The sequence below is a fragment of the Bufo bufo genome, chromosome 3, assembly GCF_905171765.1.
Source record: "Bufo bufo chromosome 3, aBufBuf1.1, whole genome shotgun sequence".
Classification (NCBI taxonomy): domain Eukaryota; kingdom Metazoa; phylum Chordata; class Amphibia; order Anura; family Bufonidae; genus Bufo; species Bufo bufo.
In genome coordinates, this window is record NC_053391.1 from 312,890,608 (window position 1) to 312,909,179 (window position 18,572).

At 42.8% G+C, this 18,572-nt stretch overlaps 1 protein-coding gene across 2 annotated transcripts in view; it reads right to left on the reverse strand.

Moving 5' to 3' along the window:
- Positions 1-808: 808 nt before the first annotated feature.
- FGR (FGR proto-oncogene, Src family tyrosine kinase) overlaps positions 809-18,572 on the reverse strand; it is a 183,767-nt gene continuing 166,003 nt past the window's right edge. For both annotated transcript variants that reach the window (XM_040424276.1, XM_040424275.1), the window contains 3 exons: positions 9,041-9,194; positions 1,623-1,754; positions 809-1,443 (listed from right to left, as the gene is read on the reverse strand). In XM_040424276.1, coding sequence (XP_040280210.1) covers positions 1,235-1,443; positions 1,623-1,754; positions 9,041-9,194 — 495 coding nt within the window. In that variant the 3' untranslated portion in view covers positions 809-1,234. The remainder of the gene's footprint in view (positions 1,444-1,622; positions 1,755-9,040; positions 9,195-18,572) is intronic.

Consider the following 18,572-nt stretch of genomic DNA (forward strand, 5'->3'; position numbering starts at 1 on the left):
GCATCTTCTTACTATACTTTCATTAGCCACCTCAGATAACAGTATAGAGAAAGCACAGGATAATCCCATTTCCCGAGGCACCCTGCCAACAAGCTCTAGATTGTTTTAGATGAGAATATATGGCCTGCTCCCCTTAGGTAGACCATAGATTGCCGTAAATAGCAGAGTATAGTTTTGTGACCAGCTCTTAGGCCACCAGGGGGGATTTGAATTCCCTCTGGCTGCTCTTGCTCTTGCTGCAGAAGACATTCAACTAATGACAGCATTTTAGGGATGTGCGACTAATGCAACTCTGCATCACTTTAGCCTAGCTACCTTCACACTGGAGATACATGTTAACTGAATGTTCTGCCTGATTTCCCAGGCCAAAATCTTACATGGCTGCAAATATATAGCGGCAAGCCTGGCAAATCTAGTCAGCAAGAAACCAATAGCAATTTAGAGAGGTTGGGGGTCATTTACTAAAAATGGCTTTTCATACACTGGTTTTAGTAAAAAGCCTCACTCATTTATGAAGAGACACGTGCCTAATAAATCTGGCGCATCTTCTGCTGTCCATGTTTCAGAACTGAAATCTACTCCAGCCAGGAGGTGAAGTACAGTAGATTCCTGGTGTAAGGTGCGCCACTTTTCTGTTGCACATGTAAAATGACTCAGGCCGTGGAGGGCTCACAGGCCTGCCTTCTCCCTTACAACTCGCCCACTTTTTGGAAAAGTTGTCCGGATGTTGGAAGAGGCTAAAAAGTCATAAATCTTTTCTTCAACTAGCACTTTAGAGCCATAATAAATGAGCCTCAATATATTTAATAGTAAAACAGTATTTAATACATAAATGGTATGGATATGCAACAGAATCTTACTATGTATATTTTCACATAAGTTTCACACAAAAACACTGTGTAGAACATAGCATAAAGCAAACAGGACATTTGAGAGATTCCAAAGTACATATTATCATAGCTATTATGGCTTGTCTACAACACATTCATTCATAATCATATGCGTTTGTATGAAATTTACTTGATATTGCTGGTGATATGGTCATTGTTGCTCATTTTGGCACTTCAAGTATAGTCTGACTTTAAAAATTCAGGTACCATCCCATAGTTGGATGCAAAAACTTCAAGGTCACTCAATATATCTTCATCTCTCTATCTTCTGAAGGTTAACATCCTTCAGTAACCTCCTTCATGAAGTTTTACTCCATGTTCTTTGCTGCCATCACACTTAAGCTTTAGATAGTGTCCCCAGGCTGATACTGTGGCTCAGTAGCTGTAAAGTAGTCTTCCAAAAAGGACTGCAAGTACTCAAATGTAGGACGTTCCTCGGGATCCCCCTTCCAGCACTGTAGCATAAGGTCATGAAGAGATGGGGGGCAATCTGAAGGGCATGGTATGCGGTAGCCCCTTTCTACGTGCTCCAGTACCTCTCTATTACTCATACCTAGATTACAATGATATAGAAAAAGCAAAGATTAGAAAGTTGGGAGAACACTGTCATTATATGTATATGTAAAATATATGTGTCCATGTGTGTATAGAAACGTGTGCTCTGAGTACAGCTGTGTGCAGTTACAGCACAGTAAGCTCCCCAGATTCTGTTGCCAAGCAGATTTTTTGCACCTGGATACGGAATTCTTCCCTTCGTCACCAGCTCACACATTAGAATTCCAAATGACCAGACGTCAGATTTAATGGTGAATCTTCCATACATAGCGGCCTCAGGAGCTGTCCATTTGATGGGAAATTTGGTACCTGTTTGGAGGCACAGTGATAATGAAAAGATTGAGTCATTAACAGTCTGGGGGCTTGTGTTCTATGCAGAATGAGGAAATGGCAATGTTTTATTTCTGACATTATTATTTGGCATATAACAAAGATTTTGAAACAGATAACCCCTTTAGTCCTAAATTACATTGAACCCCTTCCTGGCACAGCAATTTTGCATTTTTGCGTTTATGTTTTATACTCCCTGCCTTCTCGGCATGGTTACCAACCGTCCAGAATTTTCTGGACAGTCCGTAAAAATAGGAGACTTTTTTCCTGTGCCTGTGGAAAAAAATAGATGTGTGCGTGATTTTTTTGAAGCTGGTGGTTCTTGACTATGTTATTTTGGTGTTAATTATCATCCTTTTAGAGCTCACAGTAAATGCTGGTAATGAATTCCTATCAGTATATTGAGCTATAGACATGTATTGCTTATAATCTTTATCATTCAACATGGTTTTCCAATTTATCCATAAAAAATGTTGGCTGTCCATCATTTTGGGTTAAGTTGTCCAGAAAAAAGAAAATTTCTGATTGAAATACAAAAAAAATAAAAAAAATAAAGAGTGCAAAATAAGAGTGTTCATTGTCCCTCAACAGCACTGTAGCTGTACGGCGCTGCGAGCTAGGTACAAAATACCAGCACAGTACAGCTACGGGCGGTGTTCACCCAGTCCCTGAGCGAAATTTCTTGGTGACCGGTGAAGATGGCTGCTCAGGATGTCAGGCAGCCATCTTCCCTAGGGGTACAGGAAGGTTTTTCGCCCCCCCCTCCTGCAACATTGATTGCTGCGATTGGCTGATTTCTGCAGACCGGCCAATCGCAGCTCCGGATGATTTTTAATTGTCCAGGAAGCTGCAGGGGGGTGGAACAGGGTTTGTACAGGGGTGACTGGTGCTGAACTTGTCAGCACCTGTCCCCCCTGGGTCAGGCAGGGAACATCAGTGTTTGGCGTCCTCTGCCAGCGCTGCTATTGGCTGGAACAACGCTCCAGCCAATGGCAGTGCTACAGCTGCACAGGAAAGGGCTGGACTTCCCTACATGCAGCCATTCTAGCTGGTGACTGCATGCAGAGAGGTTCTGTGCCCCTCTGTGCTGCTGGTTGGCTTGCTGGGACTTGTGGTGCACCACCACTGTAACTTCAACTGTTCCTGTAAAGAAGAAGAAAAAAAGAACATCTGGAACTGCTGCAGTGATTTTTGTTTTTCCATTTGCAGCAGTTCTAGATCCCTAAACCACCCTCCGTCCCTGTCCCTTCCTGTTTCACTTTCCTCTACTCCCCTACCCCCTCATCATCATCATCCAGTGATGAGGGACCCTCTAGAAGGCGCCCCAGGGTAGCAGCGGAGACAGCCCCCCAGAGTGACCCCATATGGACCCCACCCGCTGACGACTATCAGCCCCAAATTCCTGAGTTTGTGGGCAGCTCAGAAATTCAGCGCGGGCTTCACTGAAATTGAATTTTTTTTAAATCTTTTTCTCTGAAGATTCAATAAATTTGATGGTAACCCAAACAAATTTATACGCCCAGCAATTTATTTCCCAGAACCCCACATCGCTCTATGCTAGACCCCTAGGTTGGACCCCAGTAAATTCTGCAGAGATGATGACCTTTTGGGGGCTCTTGCTGCATATGGGTCTTGTTAAAAAACCAAAGATTACTCAGTATTGGAGTGTGGATGTCTTGTACCACACTCCAATTTACAGTAGTGCCATGGCCCGTAATCGATTCCAAACAATCCTGAAAATTTTGCATTACAACGATAATGCACAGTGCCCACTCTAAAATGACCCCGCATTTGACCGTCTGTACAAAATTAGGCCCATCCTTGACCACTTCAACACAAATTTTTCAGAAGTGTACACCCCAGAAAAAAATGTCTGCGTAGGCGAATCACTATTACGTTTCAAAGGGAGGATAAGATTCCGCCAGTACCTGCCCCGCAAGCGGGCAAGGTATGGCATAAAAATGTATAAAATCTGTGAGAGTAGCTCTGGGTATGCTCACAAGTTCCAGGTTTACGATGGGAGGGACACCCGGATTGAACCCCCAGAATGCCCCCCCGTCCTAGGACTTAGTGGGAAGATAGTGTGGGACTTACTGCACCCACTGCTGGATAAGGGTTACCATCTCTACGTGGATAATTACTACACGAGTCTACCACTGTTCCAATCTCTAGCTTCCAGAGGTACTGTGGCATGCGGCACAGTACGCAAAAATCAGAGAGGCCTCCCTAGATCCCTGGTAGGGAAACAACTAAGAAAAGGAGAAAGCCATGCTCTCCTCAATGAGAACATGTTGGTGGTTAAGTACAAGGACAAGAGGGATCTCTTTTTACTGACTACCATTCACACTAACACCAGCTCCCCTGCCGCTGTACGGGGTACCACAACCACTGTCCCCAAGCCAGACTGCATCCTGGACTACAATAAAGACATGGAGAAAGGGGGTTGATCTTTCAGATCAAGTTCTGAAGCCCTACAATGCCACACGAAAAACAAAAGTGTGGTACAAAAAGCTGGCTGTGCACCTCGTACAGATGGCGCTGTACAATGCGTTTGTGCTTTTTAAATCTAGAGGCCATCCAAGAACATTCCTACAGTTTCAAGAGGTGGTGATAAAGGCCCTAATTTTTTCCAACCAAGCAATCGAGGGCCCTAGTACTTCTGCAAGTTACGGTGCCCGAGTTGTACCAGGGCAACATTTTCCTGTTGAAGTCCCCCAAACAGCAAGAAAGGCAAGGACCCAAAAGAGATGCAGGGTGTGTTCCAAAATGGGGATAAGGAAAGACACCATTCACCATTGCGAAACCTGCCCTGAAAAACCTGGCCCATGCATCAAGAATTGTTTCAGAATCTATCACTCATCCATGGAATAATTTGATCCTTGTAATTTTACCACCTTATAACTGATTTTGTCCACAGAGCTTACATATCCACTTTTCAACAACCACTACATATTAATTTCTGTAATACACCTGTTTGGTCAAAAGTGCCCTTTCAACCCCTTAAAATGTTCATACGGGGGTGCTCTTTCCAAAATGGGGTCACTTCTTGGGGTTTTTAATTTCTGGGGACCTCAGGAATTTTTTTAACATGCGACATGGCACCTAAAATCCATGTCTGTTTATTCAGGCCTGCAAAATCCATATTTTGCTGTTTGCCTCTAGAGCCCTGCTGTGCGACCATACAGCAGGTTACAAGCACATATGGGGTGTTTCCTGAATGGGGAGAAAATGGGGAACACATCCTGGGGTTCATTTTCTCCTTTAACCCCTTGTGAAAGTGAAAATTTGGGGTCTGCTAGTAATTTTTCATTTTCACAAATATGTGCTTTGAAATCCTTTAACAAGTGTTTCTGCCTTCTGTGAGACATCTGTTTGCTGAAAAGTACCCTTTCTACCACCTGTTTGGTCAAAAGTTCCCTTTAAACCCCTTAAAATGTTCGTACGGGGGTGCTATTTCCGAAATGGGGTCACTTCTTGGGGTTTTTCATTTCTGGGGACCTCAGGAAATGTATTTAAAGTGACATGCCACCTAAAATACATGTCTGTTTATTCAGGCCTGCAAAAACTATTTTTTGCACTTTGCATCTAGAGACCTGCTGTATGCCAATACAACAGGCTACAAGCACATATGTGGTGTTTGTTAGTAATTTTTCAATTTTACAAATGTGTGCTTTGAAAGGCTTTCTCTAGTATTTCTGCCTTCTGTGAGTCACCTGTTTGCTGAAAAGTACCCTTTCCACCACTTAAAATGTTCATACTGGGGTGCTCTTGAGGTTTTTAATTTCTGGGGACCTCAGGAATTGATTGAATGCGACATAGCACCTAAAAATAAATGTCTGCCAATTCAGGTAAGCAAAATCCATATTTAGCTGTTTGACTCTAGAGCCCTGCTGTGCGCCCAGACATCATGTTTTGAGCACATATGGGGTGTTGGCGTATTCGGGGGGAAATGGGGAACAAAATGTGTGGTGCATTATGTCCTTTTACCCCTTGTGAAAGGGAAAAATGTGGATGTAAAGGACCTTTTTCTGGAAAAATAATTAATCTTTAATTTTCACAGCCAAGCGTTTCCTAATTCTGTGAAACGTCTGATGGGTCAACTCACTACACAATTTGAAATATTCCTTGAGGGGTGTAGTTTCCGGAATGGGGTCACTTTTTGGAGGTTTCCACTGTAAGGCCACCTCAGGGTGTCTTCACATGCGACATAGCTCCCAATTACCATTCCAGCTAAATCCTCTCTCCTAACGCCATATGGTGCTCCTTCCACTCTGAAGCCTGCTGTGCGCCTGTACATCATTTTTTGAGCATATATGGGGTGTTGGCGTATTAGGGGGGAAATGGGGAACAAACTGTGGGGTGCATTTTGTCCTGTTACTCCTTGTGAAAGTGAAAAATGTGGGTGTAAAACAATTTTTTATTTTCACAGCCAACCGTTTCCTAATTCTGTGAAACGCCTGATGGGTCAAAGTGTTCACTACACACCTTGAAATATTCCTTGATGGGTATAGTTTCCGGAATGGGGCCACTTTTTGGGGGTTTCCACTCTAGGGGTACCTAAGGGTGTGTTCAATTGCAAGATGGCGCCTGTCAATTATTCCAGTGAAATCTGCCTTCCAGAAACCATTTAGTGCTCCTTTCCTTCTGACCCCTGTGGCACGCCCATATAGCAGTATAAAAGCACATATGGAATATTGCTGTAACCAGAAAATGGGCAATAAATTAGGGGGTGCATCAGGGTGTCAATTTTTTGGGGTTTCCACTCTAGGGGTACATCAGGGTGTCTTCATATGCAACATAGCTCCCAAAAGCCACTCCTGCAAAATCTGTCTTCCAAAAGCCCTATGGCGCTACTTCCCTTTTGAACCTTGCCATGTATCCATAAATCATTTTTTGAGCACATATGGGGTGTTGGCGTATTCGGGGGGAAATGGGGAACAAGATGTGGGGTGCATTTTGTCTTGTTTGCCCTTTTGAAAGTGAAAAATGTGGGTGTAAAGCAATTTTTTCTGGAAAAAAAAATTATTTTTCATTTTCAAAGCCAAGCGTTTCCTAATTCTGTGAAACATCTGATGGGTCAAAGTGCTCACTACACACCTTAAAATATTCCTTGAGGGGTATAGTTTCCAGAATGGGGTCACTTTTTGGGGGTTTCCACTGTAGGGCCACCTCAGGTTGTCTTCATATGCGACATAGCTCCCAATTACTATTCCAGCTAAATCCACTCTCCAAAAACCATATGGTGCTCCTTCCACTCTGAAGCATGCTGTGAACCCATACATCAGTTTTTGAGCACACATGGGGTGTTTCTGTAAACTCCAGATTCTGAGTAATAGATTTAGAGTTTTGTTTGGCGGTTAACTCTTGATGTGTTGCAGAAAAAAATTCTTAAAATTTAAAATCTGCTAAAAAAAGTGAAATTTTATAATTTTATTCCCATTTTCATTTAATTCTCGTGGGGCACCTAAAGGGTTAACAAAGTTTGTAAAATCAGTTTTTTAATAACTTGAGGGATGTAAAGTAATAACTATATTTGAAGGTATTACTATCTATTATAAAAGTAGAGAAATATAAATTTTGAAATTTGCAAATTTTTCAAAATTTTGGGTAAATTTGGTATTTTTTTATAAATAAAAATTCAATTTTTTGACTCAATTTTACCACTATCATGAAGTACAAAATGTGGCGAGAAAACAATCTCAGAATGGCGTGGATAAGTAAAAGAGTTTTCAAGTTATTACCACATAAAATGAAACGTTAGATTTGCAAAAATCGGCCTGGGATTTAAGGTGAAAAGTGGCTCGGTAGTGAAGGGGATAAATGTGGATCACTTAGATGTGGTATTTGTAAATATATGCGGTAAGTCCAGAAGTGAGACTTCATATAGTACTGGTTTGGAGTATAAAATAGGTTTATTTATCAATTGTAACACTAATCATATCATATATGTGATTGCCTGCACTTTGTGCAAGGTCCAATACGGAGGATTTACTATGAGAATTAAGGAAAAGGCTGAGAGAACATATTTCACAAGAAACTAGTTAAAGTAACAGGGCTATATCTTCTGCTTCTTGGCATTTTTTACATATACATCATGGAGATTTATGTTCGCTAGAAGTAACAGGTCTTGAAAAGGTAGGTTGCCCCAAAAGGGATGGAGAGTGGGGTAAAAAACTTCATGCAAGAGAAGCTTTCAGGATTTTGAATTTAGATACAACATCACCTAATTGTATGAATAAAAGGACAGATCTTATGTATGTTCCTTAGTATTATCTGGTATGTAGTATCATGTGTAGCCTTCAAATGTTGGTTCTCTATTGAGCAAACCAAGAGTTAATGAATATGATTGAACTGATTCACCAGTGCTTGGAAGGAGGAGGTCTGTATGAACTGCATTTTGTTAGGAAGACTTTGCTTAAGGGGATTGTCTCAGGAAAGACAATGGGGGCATATTGCTAGGATATGCCCCCATTGTCTTATAGGTGCAGGTCCCACCGCTGGGACCCGCACCTGTATCGAGAACGGACCCTGAAAGTGTTGGAGGGCGCACTGCGCATGTGCAGCCACCCTCCATTCATTTTCTATGGGGCCGCTGAAAATAGCTGAGTGCTGGCTCAGCTATTTCCATCGGGCCCATAGAAGTGAATGGGAGCGGTGGCATGCGCGGTGCATCACATTCACTTCTATGGGGAGTCGGCTTGGTGGTGGCCTGGCAGGAGTCCTCCAGCCACCACCTTGTGGGGCTCCGTTCTCGATATAGGTGCAGGTCCCAGCGGTGGGACCCGCACCTATAAGACAATGGGGGAATATCCTAGCGATATGCCCCCATTGTCTGTGATGAGACAACCCCTTTAAGGACACATTTTTAAGGACATATATTTCATTAAGGACACATGTTTAAGTGTTCAAAACACATAAGCCTCTTTTTTATTATCTCTATGATGATTTTAAGGATGTGATAATAAAGGATCAAGATTTTAGACGTGCTGGAGAACTTATTTTCTTTTTCTGTGACATTAAAATCTGCAAGGTAATAAAAGAAGTATTGAAGGTGCACTCACTGAAAGTTGATGAGAACAATTGCCTGCAAGCCTGTATTGTTCAATTGACTGTTTTCATAGTACAAACACACATCTGCCATTCAGAAGTGTTAACCCAGTGCTATTTAAAAATGTCTAAAGCTAGTACCCATAAAGGATTAGAACTCATAGGTTACGTATGTTACATAAAAAATTCCATTTTAACATCTCTTGAAGAACAGTTACCTTGTCGAGCTGTGTACTCATTGTCTTCGATGAGCCGTGCAAGGCCAAAGTCTGCTATCTTACAAATCAAGTTGTTACCCACCAAAATATTGGCGGCTCTAAGATCACGATGAATATAATTCATTCTTTCAATATACGCCATACCCGTAGCTATCTAAAAGAGAAGACATGCATTGTTCATATGAGTCTGGTATGTCTTCAGTAAAACACAAGTGAATAAGGAGTACATATGTATAGTTATGGGTTGTTGGACTATAAGTTGTGGCTAGAGAAAAAGGTTGGAGCAGATGAATGCTCAAGGCTACAATCGGTGAGGTAAACTAGGCAACGTTAAAGTGCCAGGAAAAAAAGACAAAAACATATGACATGTATTAATATGGCAGTGGCTCTGGGCTGCCTGCGGATTTGGTCCTCGAATTACCACATAACCATAGTGAAGTGACCTCTTTTCCAGCTTAATTAGCTACAGGGATATTAGCTCCTTAGTGACAAGTCTGTTTTAAGCCTTAATTACCAAGCAAGTTCATTTTCCTTTTTTTTTCATTGTCACATTCCAAGAGCCATAACTTTTTTATTTCTCCTGTTGACGTAGTCACACAAGGGCTTGTTATTTCCCAGATGAGTTGTCTTTATTGGTACCATTCTGAAGTACATGCTACATATCGTGGGATAAGAAAAAAACTGCAATTTCACCATTGATTTTTGGGGTTCCACCCTCTGAAGCTAGTTTGATATTGACTGCAGCGATAGGGATCGTTTATCTGATTGCAGCCACCATTACAGCAGGCGTTCAAGTTTAGTTTGCAGAAAGGCATGCCAATTAGAGTATTGTTGGCCGAACCAGCCATTTTCGGCTAGACAAGCTAACAATTATACAATTATGTATAGCGAACTCCAACAGACGATGTCAGGGAAGAGAAGGATCAGGTACGTTCTATTTCAATGCCTGATTCTTTTGTTATTCCAGGAGACAAGCTTCCACCAGAGGTGTCTCCCAGCAGCTTTCTTCTCTTTGCCTATTAAAAACACATACGTGCCTGGCTGAGCCACAAATGAATGTGTATGGGGGAGTCTGGAGAGATAGCTGACAGCCAAACAGCTATTAAAGGTGTTTGGGCATAGATTAGTTGTTCAAACACTCGTCATCATTGGCTTCCAATTCTTTTTCCAAATCCTTCTGTTACTTTGGTTGTACAATATTATTGCTCAAAAATAGTTTTAATGTCAAATCATAAACATTGGTGGTCACTGCAAATCAAATTTTTGCCCACCTTGGGGTCCATTCACATGTCCACAAATTGGGTCCGGATCCGTTCAGCAATTTTGCGGAACGGGTGCGGACCCATTCTTTTTCAATGGGGCCGGAACGGATGCGGACAGCACACTATGTGCTGTCCGCATCCGCATTTCCGGATCCGCACTCCCGGATCCACAATTCCTTTCCCGAAAAAAATAGAACATGTCCTATCCTTGTCTGCAAATGCGGAACGCACATTGCCGGTGTCCGTGTTTTGCGGATCCGCAATTTGCGCACAGCAAAACACCTACAGACGTCTGAATGGACCCTTAATCTCAGACACCAATTTCCCATTTGAAAATGCTTATTGGTTGCCATGGCGCCATGTGGTTTGTGCCGCGGCCGCAGTACAGTAATACACTGGTATGATCTATACGAGTGTAATAATATACATAGCAACCAATGACGCCGTGCGCTCCTGCACTAAGCAGGATGCCAGTCCGGTATCTCACGGACCGTGTTCCACGGACGTGTGAATTCAGCCTAAGTGGAAATTTATGAAGACCAGCATGGGCTATGCCAATCTTGATATCCCCTGTGCCGCTGGAGAATGTGCATACTTTGTCATAAATTAAGCACATCTTCTGGAAGTCTGTGCGCCTAAACTGAAATCTACACCAGCACATACAGTTGCAAGAAAAAGTATGTGAACCCTTTAGAATGATATGGATTTCTGCACAAATTAGTCATAAAATGTGATATGATCTTCATCTAAGTCACAACAATAGACAATCACAGTCTGCTTAAACTAATAACACACAAAGAATTAAATGTTACCATGTTTTTATTGAACACACCATGTAAACATTCACAGTGCAGGTGGAAAATGTATGTGAACCCCTAGACCAGTGATGGCTAACCTTGGCACTCCAGCTGTGGTAAAACTACAACTCCCAAGATGCCCCCCTTGCTTGGCTGCACTCAGAACTCTATAGAAATAAATGGAGCATGCTGGGAGTCATAGTTTCACCACAGCTGGAGTGCCAAGGTTAGCCATCACTGCCCTAGACTAATGACATCTCCAAGAGCTAATTGGTGTGAGGTGTCAGCCAACTGGAGTCCAATCAATAAGATGAGATTGGAGGTGTTGGTTACAGCTGCCCTGCCCTATAAAAAACACACACCAGTTCTGGGATTGCTTTTCACAAGAAGCATTGCCTGATGTGAATGATGCCTTGCACAAAAGAGCTCTCAGAAGACTTACAATTAATAATTGTTGACTTGCATAAAGCTGGAAAGGGTTATAAAAGTATCTCCAAAAGCCTTGCTGTTCATCAGTCCACGGTAAGACAAATTGTCTATAAATGGAGAAAGTTCAGCACTGCTGCTACTCTCCCTAGGAGTGGCCATCCTGTAAAGATCACTGCAAGGGCACAGCGCAGACTGCTCAATGAGGTGAAGAAGAATCCTAGAGTGTCAGCTAAAGACTTACAAAAGTCTCTGGCATATGCTAACATCCCTGTTAACGAAAATTTTTCATTTTCACAGCCAATTCCATGAATCCCCTGTGAGGAAAAAGTTCTCACTACACATCTTGAAATATTCCTTGAGGGGTGTAGTTTCCATAATGGGGTCAATTTTTGGGGGGTTTCCACTCTAGGGGTACATCATCCACAAGAATGGATTTCATGGGAGGATACCACAGAGGAAGCCACTGCTGTCCAAAAAAAATATTGCTGCACATTTACAGTTTGCACAAGAGCACCTGGATGTTCCACAGCAGTACTGGCAAAATATTCTGTGGACAGATGAAACCAAAGTTGAGTTGTTTGGAAGAAACACACAACACTATGTGTGGAGAAAAAGAGGCACAGCACACCAACATCAAAATCTCATCCCAACTGTGAAGTATGGTGGTGGGGGCATCATGGTTTGGGGCTGCTTTGCTGCGTCAGGGCCTGGATGGATTGCTATCATCGAAGGAAAAATGAATTCCCAAGTTTATCAAGACATTTTGCAGGAGAACTTAAAGGGTTTCTACCACCAGAAATACTGTTATGTAGCTGACTGACATTAGCGATGTGCTAATGTCAGCACTACATAACAGTATGTTTCTAACATTAGTCCCTGCAGCCGTTTTTGTTAAAAAAAGCACTTTTATTATATGCTAATGAGCCTCTAGGTGCTATGTGGGCGTAAAATCAGCACCTAGAGGCACCGTCCACTCACGCTTTATCCCGCCCAGGTCCAGTGTTCTGCCCGCCCAGCTCCTTTTGATTGATGCCACTGTTCCCTGCATCGTTGGCGAAATCCCGCGCCTGCGCCGTTCACTTCTGTCTTCGGCGCAGGCGCAGTGAGTGAATGATGCGATCCTGGTGCCGGATTCCTCACTGCGCCTGCGCCGACTACGTCACAGTGAGGAAGCCGGCATCAGGAGAGCGGGATAAAGCGTGAGTCGACGGAGCCTCTAAGTGTTTATTTTACGCCCACATAGCACCTAGAGGCTCATTAGCATATAATAAAAGTGCTTTTTTAACAAAAACGGCTGCAGGGACTAATGTTAGAAACATACTGTTATGTAGTGCTGACATTAGCGCATCGCTAATGTCAGTCAGCTACATAACAGTATTTCTGGTGGTAGAAACCCTTTAAGTTCTCCTGCAAAATGTCTTGATAAACTTGGGAATTCTGGTGGTAGAAACCCTTTAAGGCCATCTGTCCACCAGCTGAAGCTCAACAGAAGATGGGTGTTGCAACAGGACAACAACCCAAAGCATAGAAGTAAATCAACAACAGAATGGCTTAAACAGAAGAAACTACGCCTTCTGGAGTGGCCCATTCAGAGTTCTGACCTCAACCCGATTGAGATGCTGTGGCATGACCTTAAAGGGAGTCTGTCAGCACATTTACCCCTTTTTAACAGTTCCCATAGCGCTGTAGCCGCAACACAGATGATTAAAACGGTACCTTTATATGCTTTTGTGGACTTGTAAAACTGCCAAAAACGAACTTTGATGCATATGTAAATGAGGGCTCGCAAGTGCCCAGGGGTGGGCATCTCTGCCTGGCGTCCATCTCTGCCTCTTCGGCTCTTATCCCCGCCCAGGCTCTTCCTCTGCCCGCCCATCTGTTTTCTCTCCCCCTCAGCGAGATCCCGCGCCTGTGCGCTGACTTCCTTGGCCGGGGCATGCGCACTGCGATGCCCGATGCTGGCACGGCATCGCAGTAGCTTATGCGCAAGCGCAGGCTAACGGATCATACAGAGAGGTAAATTTATCTGTATGATCCGTTAGCCGGCGCATGCGCATAAGCTACTGTGATGCCGTACCAGCAATGGGTATCGCAGTGCGCATGCCCCGGCCAAGGAAGTCAGCGTGTAGGCGCGGGATCTCGCTGAGGGGGAAAGAAAACAGATGGGCGGGCAGAGGAAGAGGCTGGGAGGGGATAAGAGCCGAAGAGGCAGAGATGCCTGGGCACCAACGCGGTGGATGCCGCCCCTGGGCACTTGCGAGCCCTCATTTACATATACATCAAAGTTCATTTTTGGCAGTTTTACAAGTCCACAAAAGCATATAAAGGTATCGTTTTAATCATCTGTGTTGCGGCTACAGCGCTATGGGAACTGTTAAAAAGGGGAAAATGTGCTGACAGACTCCCTTTAAGAAAGCGATTCACACCAGACATCCCAAGAATATTGCTGAACTGAAACAGTTCTGTAAAGAAAATGGTCAAGAATTACTCCTGATCGTTGTGCACGTCTGATCTGCAACTACAGGAAACGTTTGGTTGAAGTTATTGCTGCCATGGGAGGTTCAACCAGTTATTAAATCCAAGGGTTCACATACTTTTTCCACCTGCACTGTGAATGTTTACATGGTGTGTTCAATAAAAACATGGTAACATTTAATTCTTTGTGTGTTATGAGTTTAAGCAGACTGTGATTGTCTATTGTTGTGACTTAGATGAAGATCAGATCAAATTTTATGACCAATTTGTGCAGAAATCCATATCATTCCAAAGGGTTCACATACTTTTTCTTGCAACTGTAACTTGTGTAGATTTCGGTCATCATTTATGGAAACTGGCATAAATGATAATGAATGTGTTGGGGCCGATGGCCACGCCCATGCCATGCCCTATTTCAGAAAGTGGTGAGGGCGGAGTAGAAATGCCATTTGCGTCTAGATTTAGCAACAGTTTACAATGTTTTTACACCAAAAAAAACGGCGTAAGAAGATAATAAATCTCCCCCCTAAGGCCTCATGCACACGACCGTTATTGTGGTCCACATCTGAGCCCCATTTTTTGCGGCTCGGACCCATTCACTTTAATGGGGCCGCAAAAGATGCAGACAGCACTCCGTGTGCTGTCCGCATCCGTTGCTCCGTTCCGTGACTCCGCAAAAATAATAGAACATGTCCTATTCTTGTCCGTTTTGTGGACAAGAATAGGCATGTCTACAATGGGCCGCCCTTTCTGTTCTGCAAATTGTGGAAGGCACACGGACGGCTTCCGTTTTTTGTGAATCCGCGGTTTGCGGACCGCAAAAAACGGAATGGTCGTGTGCATGAGGCCTAAATCTGGAATGTTATCTCTAGTGTTGAGTGAAGCGAGCTTCGGATGCTCATCGAAGCCCATACATTTTAATACTGTACGGAGACGGATGTCTGTACAGTATTAAAATGTATGGGCTCCGATGAGCCGAAGTTAGTTATTCACGAAGTCGCGCTTGACTTTGTTGAATAACTTCAGTAGTTGATCTTTAGAGTGGAAAACCACTTTAAAACTTGAAACCGAACCGAGTTCAGTTTCATTTTAATACTCCGTACAGTATTAATCCGAAGTTTTGAATGAAGCGACTTCAGACTTCGCTTAACATTAGTTATCTCCTCTGATCGATGACGATGATGGTTTTAGAGATGCTCCTTTAAGTGCCTCTATTAGGCCCCTTTCACACGGGCGAGTATTCCGCGCGGATGCGATGCGTGAGGTGAACGCATTGCACCCGCACTGAATACCGACCCATTCATTTCTATGGGGCTGTTCAGATGAGCGGCCACATAGAAGTGAATGGGGTTGCGTGAAAATCACAAGCATCCGCAAGCAAGTGCGGATGCGGTGCGATTTTCACGCACGGTTGCTACGAGACGATCGGGATGGAGACCCGATCATTATTATTTTCCATTATAACATGGTTATAAGGGAAAATAATAGCATTCTGAATACAGAATGCAAAGTAAAATAGCGCTGGAGGGGTTAAAAAAAAATAAAAAATAATTTAACTCACCTTAGTCCACTTGATCTTCTGTGAAGAAGTTCGGGTTTGGGTACCAAACATGCGTAATTTTTCTCACGCGAGTGCAAAACGCATTACAGTGTTTTGCACTCGCGCGGAAAAATCGCGGGTGTTCCCGCAACGCACCCGCACATTTTCCCGCAACGCCCGTGTGAAAGAGGCCTTAAATTCCTGCATTTAAAGATCCCCATATACATTACAGATGATGTCGGGGAAGAGAAGGATTGGGCAGGTTGACTTTCAACACCCAATCCTTTTGTACTTCCTGTAGATAGGCCCCCTGTTAGAGGTGTCTAGCAGCGGATTTCTTCTCTCTCCGTATGACAACACATACATGCTTGGCCGAACCAGATCTAAATCTATAGTTGTACTAGAAGTTTGAACAGTTTGAAATACAAGTTGTTCATATACCTATACTGAACAGGTCTCCTTACTGTGTTAGGGCAGCCCATAGCAAATGCTTGGTAAGGCTTTTCAGAAAACTATGGAAGGCTAAAGCATAGTAGAGTGAATGCAGTAGTGGAATTCAATATGGGGAATAGACTGCATACATCACCCCATATATGTCACTACTAATAGAATATAACTGAAAGTATGTGTTAGCCCCATACCTGCGATTCTGTCCGTGTGTAGAGGAACCCGGACACCCCGCTGGTATGCATCCTTTTATGTCACAGTAGGCAAGTGATATCGTGCTACAGTGTTAATGAATTGAGTACCTACTAATGCCTATTGCAGTATATTAAATTGACAGTGCCATACTTTTATATTTACGTGACTTAATATAGTCAGATAGCGCTGTGATTAGGACTTGTTACTTGTGACTCAGCCTAGTAAGCTTTTATATGTAGCAGATTCAGGCCACTAATAACATTGTTCACATATATGGTCAATGAATAGCACCTTTCTGGATGTCCGAGGGTAGGAATTTTGATTTGCCCCCATTATATTAATTGTGTTTGGTATTTTTAACTGTATTAAATAAAAATACGTTTTTATGGGAACATTAAGGCTATGGATGCTTTTGGTGTTGTATAATTGTTTAAAGTAGCTGTTCTCAAAATATGTTAAAGATTGGGAATAGTGCCTGGTTTGATCACATTTTTTATCATGTACAATTCATTTCATTCCCATCTATTTCCCAATCTCTAGAAATACAGTAATGCTTTATCTAATATATAAGCTTAAATATCAATAATTGGGCCACACACAAAATATTTAAACTAGGTTTAGTTTCTTTGGACTAAGAAGCTCTCATTTCTGCTTGAAGAATCCCAGGAGAATCATAACTGAGGTTTATCCAGATGCGGAAGTCCAACAGTCTGCATGTACAGCAGCCCTGATCGACTGGCTAGCAACAGCGTAAAATGTTTCCTGGCTGTGTCCCTGGAACCCTGTAATTAGCAGCCTGGTAGTTGTTAGCATGTACAGGGACGCATGCTGCTAGCATAATGAACATCTGTATATTCGTCAGGTCTTAAACCCTCTGTAAATTGATGAAGAGGTTATAAATGGCTTAATATTACAGAGGAAGAGAGAGAGACCGAAATTGTTACCAGTGCCTTAACAAATTAGGTAGCTGCAAAATAAGGCCTCTTGCACACAAACGTTTTTTTTTTTACGTTTACGTTCCGTTTTTTTGGGTTCCGTATGCGATCTGTATATGGAACCATTCATTTCAATGGGTCCGCAAAAAAAACGGAATGTGTAGCCGTATGCATTCCGTTTCCGTATTTCCGTTCCGTTCAAAGATAGAACATGTCCTATTATTGCCCGCAAATCACGTTCCGTGGCTCCATTCAAATCAATGGGGCTGTAAAAAAAACGGAACAGATACGGAATGCATCCGTATGACCCCTTTCACACGAGAGAGTTTTCCGCGCTGACATGAACGCATAGCACCAGCACTGAATCCTGACCCATTCATTTCAATAGGTCTGTGTACATGAGCGTTTTTTTTTTCACGCATCAGTTTGACATTGCGTGAAAATTGCAGCATGTTCTATATTCTGCGTTTTTCACGCAGCCCTGACCCCATAGAAGTGAATGGGGCTTCAGTGAAAAACGCATTGCATCCGCAAGAAAGTGCGGATGCAACGCGTTTTTCACTGATAGTTGCTAAGAGATGTTGTTTGTATACATTCAGTTTTTTATCACGCACGTGAAAAACGCATCAAAACTCATTGCAACCGCATGGAAAAAACTGAACGCAATTGCAGACAAAACTGACTGAACTTGCTTGCAAAATGGTGCGAGTTTCACTGAACGCACCCTGAACGCATCCGGACCTAATCCGTCACGCTTGTGTGAAAGAGGCCTATGTCTTCCGTATCCGTTCCGTTTTTGCGGATCCATCTATTGAAACTTTTATGCCCAGCCCAATTTTTCTATGTAATTACTGTATACTGTATATGCTATGCTTCCGTTTCCGTTTGAGATCAGCAAAAACGGAAACCAAATGGAACGGAAGCGGAACAGAAACATTACTGAAACAAAAAACGGAACCGTTTAAAATGGACCGCAAAACACTGAAAAAGCTATACGGTCGTGTGCAAGAGGCCTAACTCTCACCATATCCTAAGAGGCAGCCTGACATAAAGAGCGTCCATTGTTGTGGAATTCCACAACATAATAACCAGAACATATGACCCGAGTGACTGAACGAGACATGTCTATAAATTCCACAAATACAGCATCTAGTATTAGCAAAACCGCTACATTTTCTGAGCTTTTCATTCACAACAGTTGCAAGGGCATAGGAATAATGTGGAAATTGGGTCTCATTTTGTGCTGCAGCAATCTTTTATTTGGAAAATGGATTCTTAAGGGGAACTGGGAAGAATTGTTTAAGGACTAATGTGAGCATAGAACTATATTGTGAGTTGGCATTAGTAGGAATAAAGAAAAAAACAGGTTAGATCCCTCAAAACATTGGTAAAAAGACACCTGCATCAAGAGTCTGAATTTTCTGAGCCCCGATGGCGTAAACTTTTTATGTC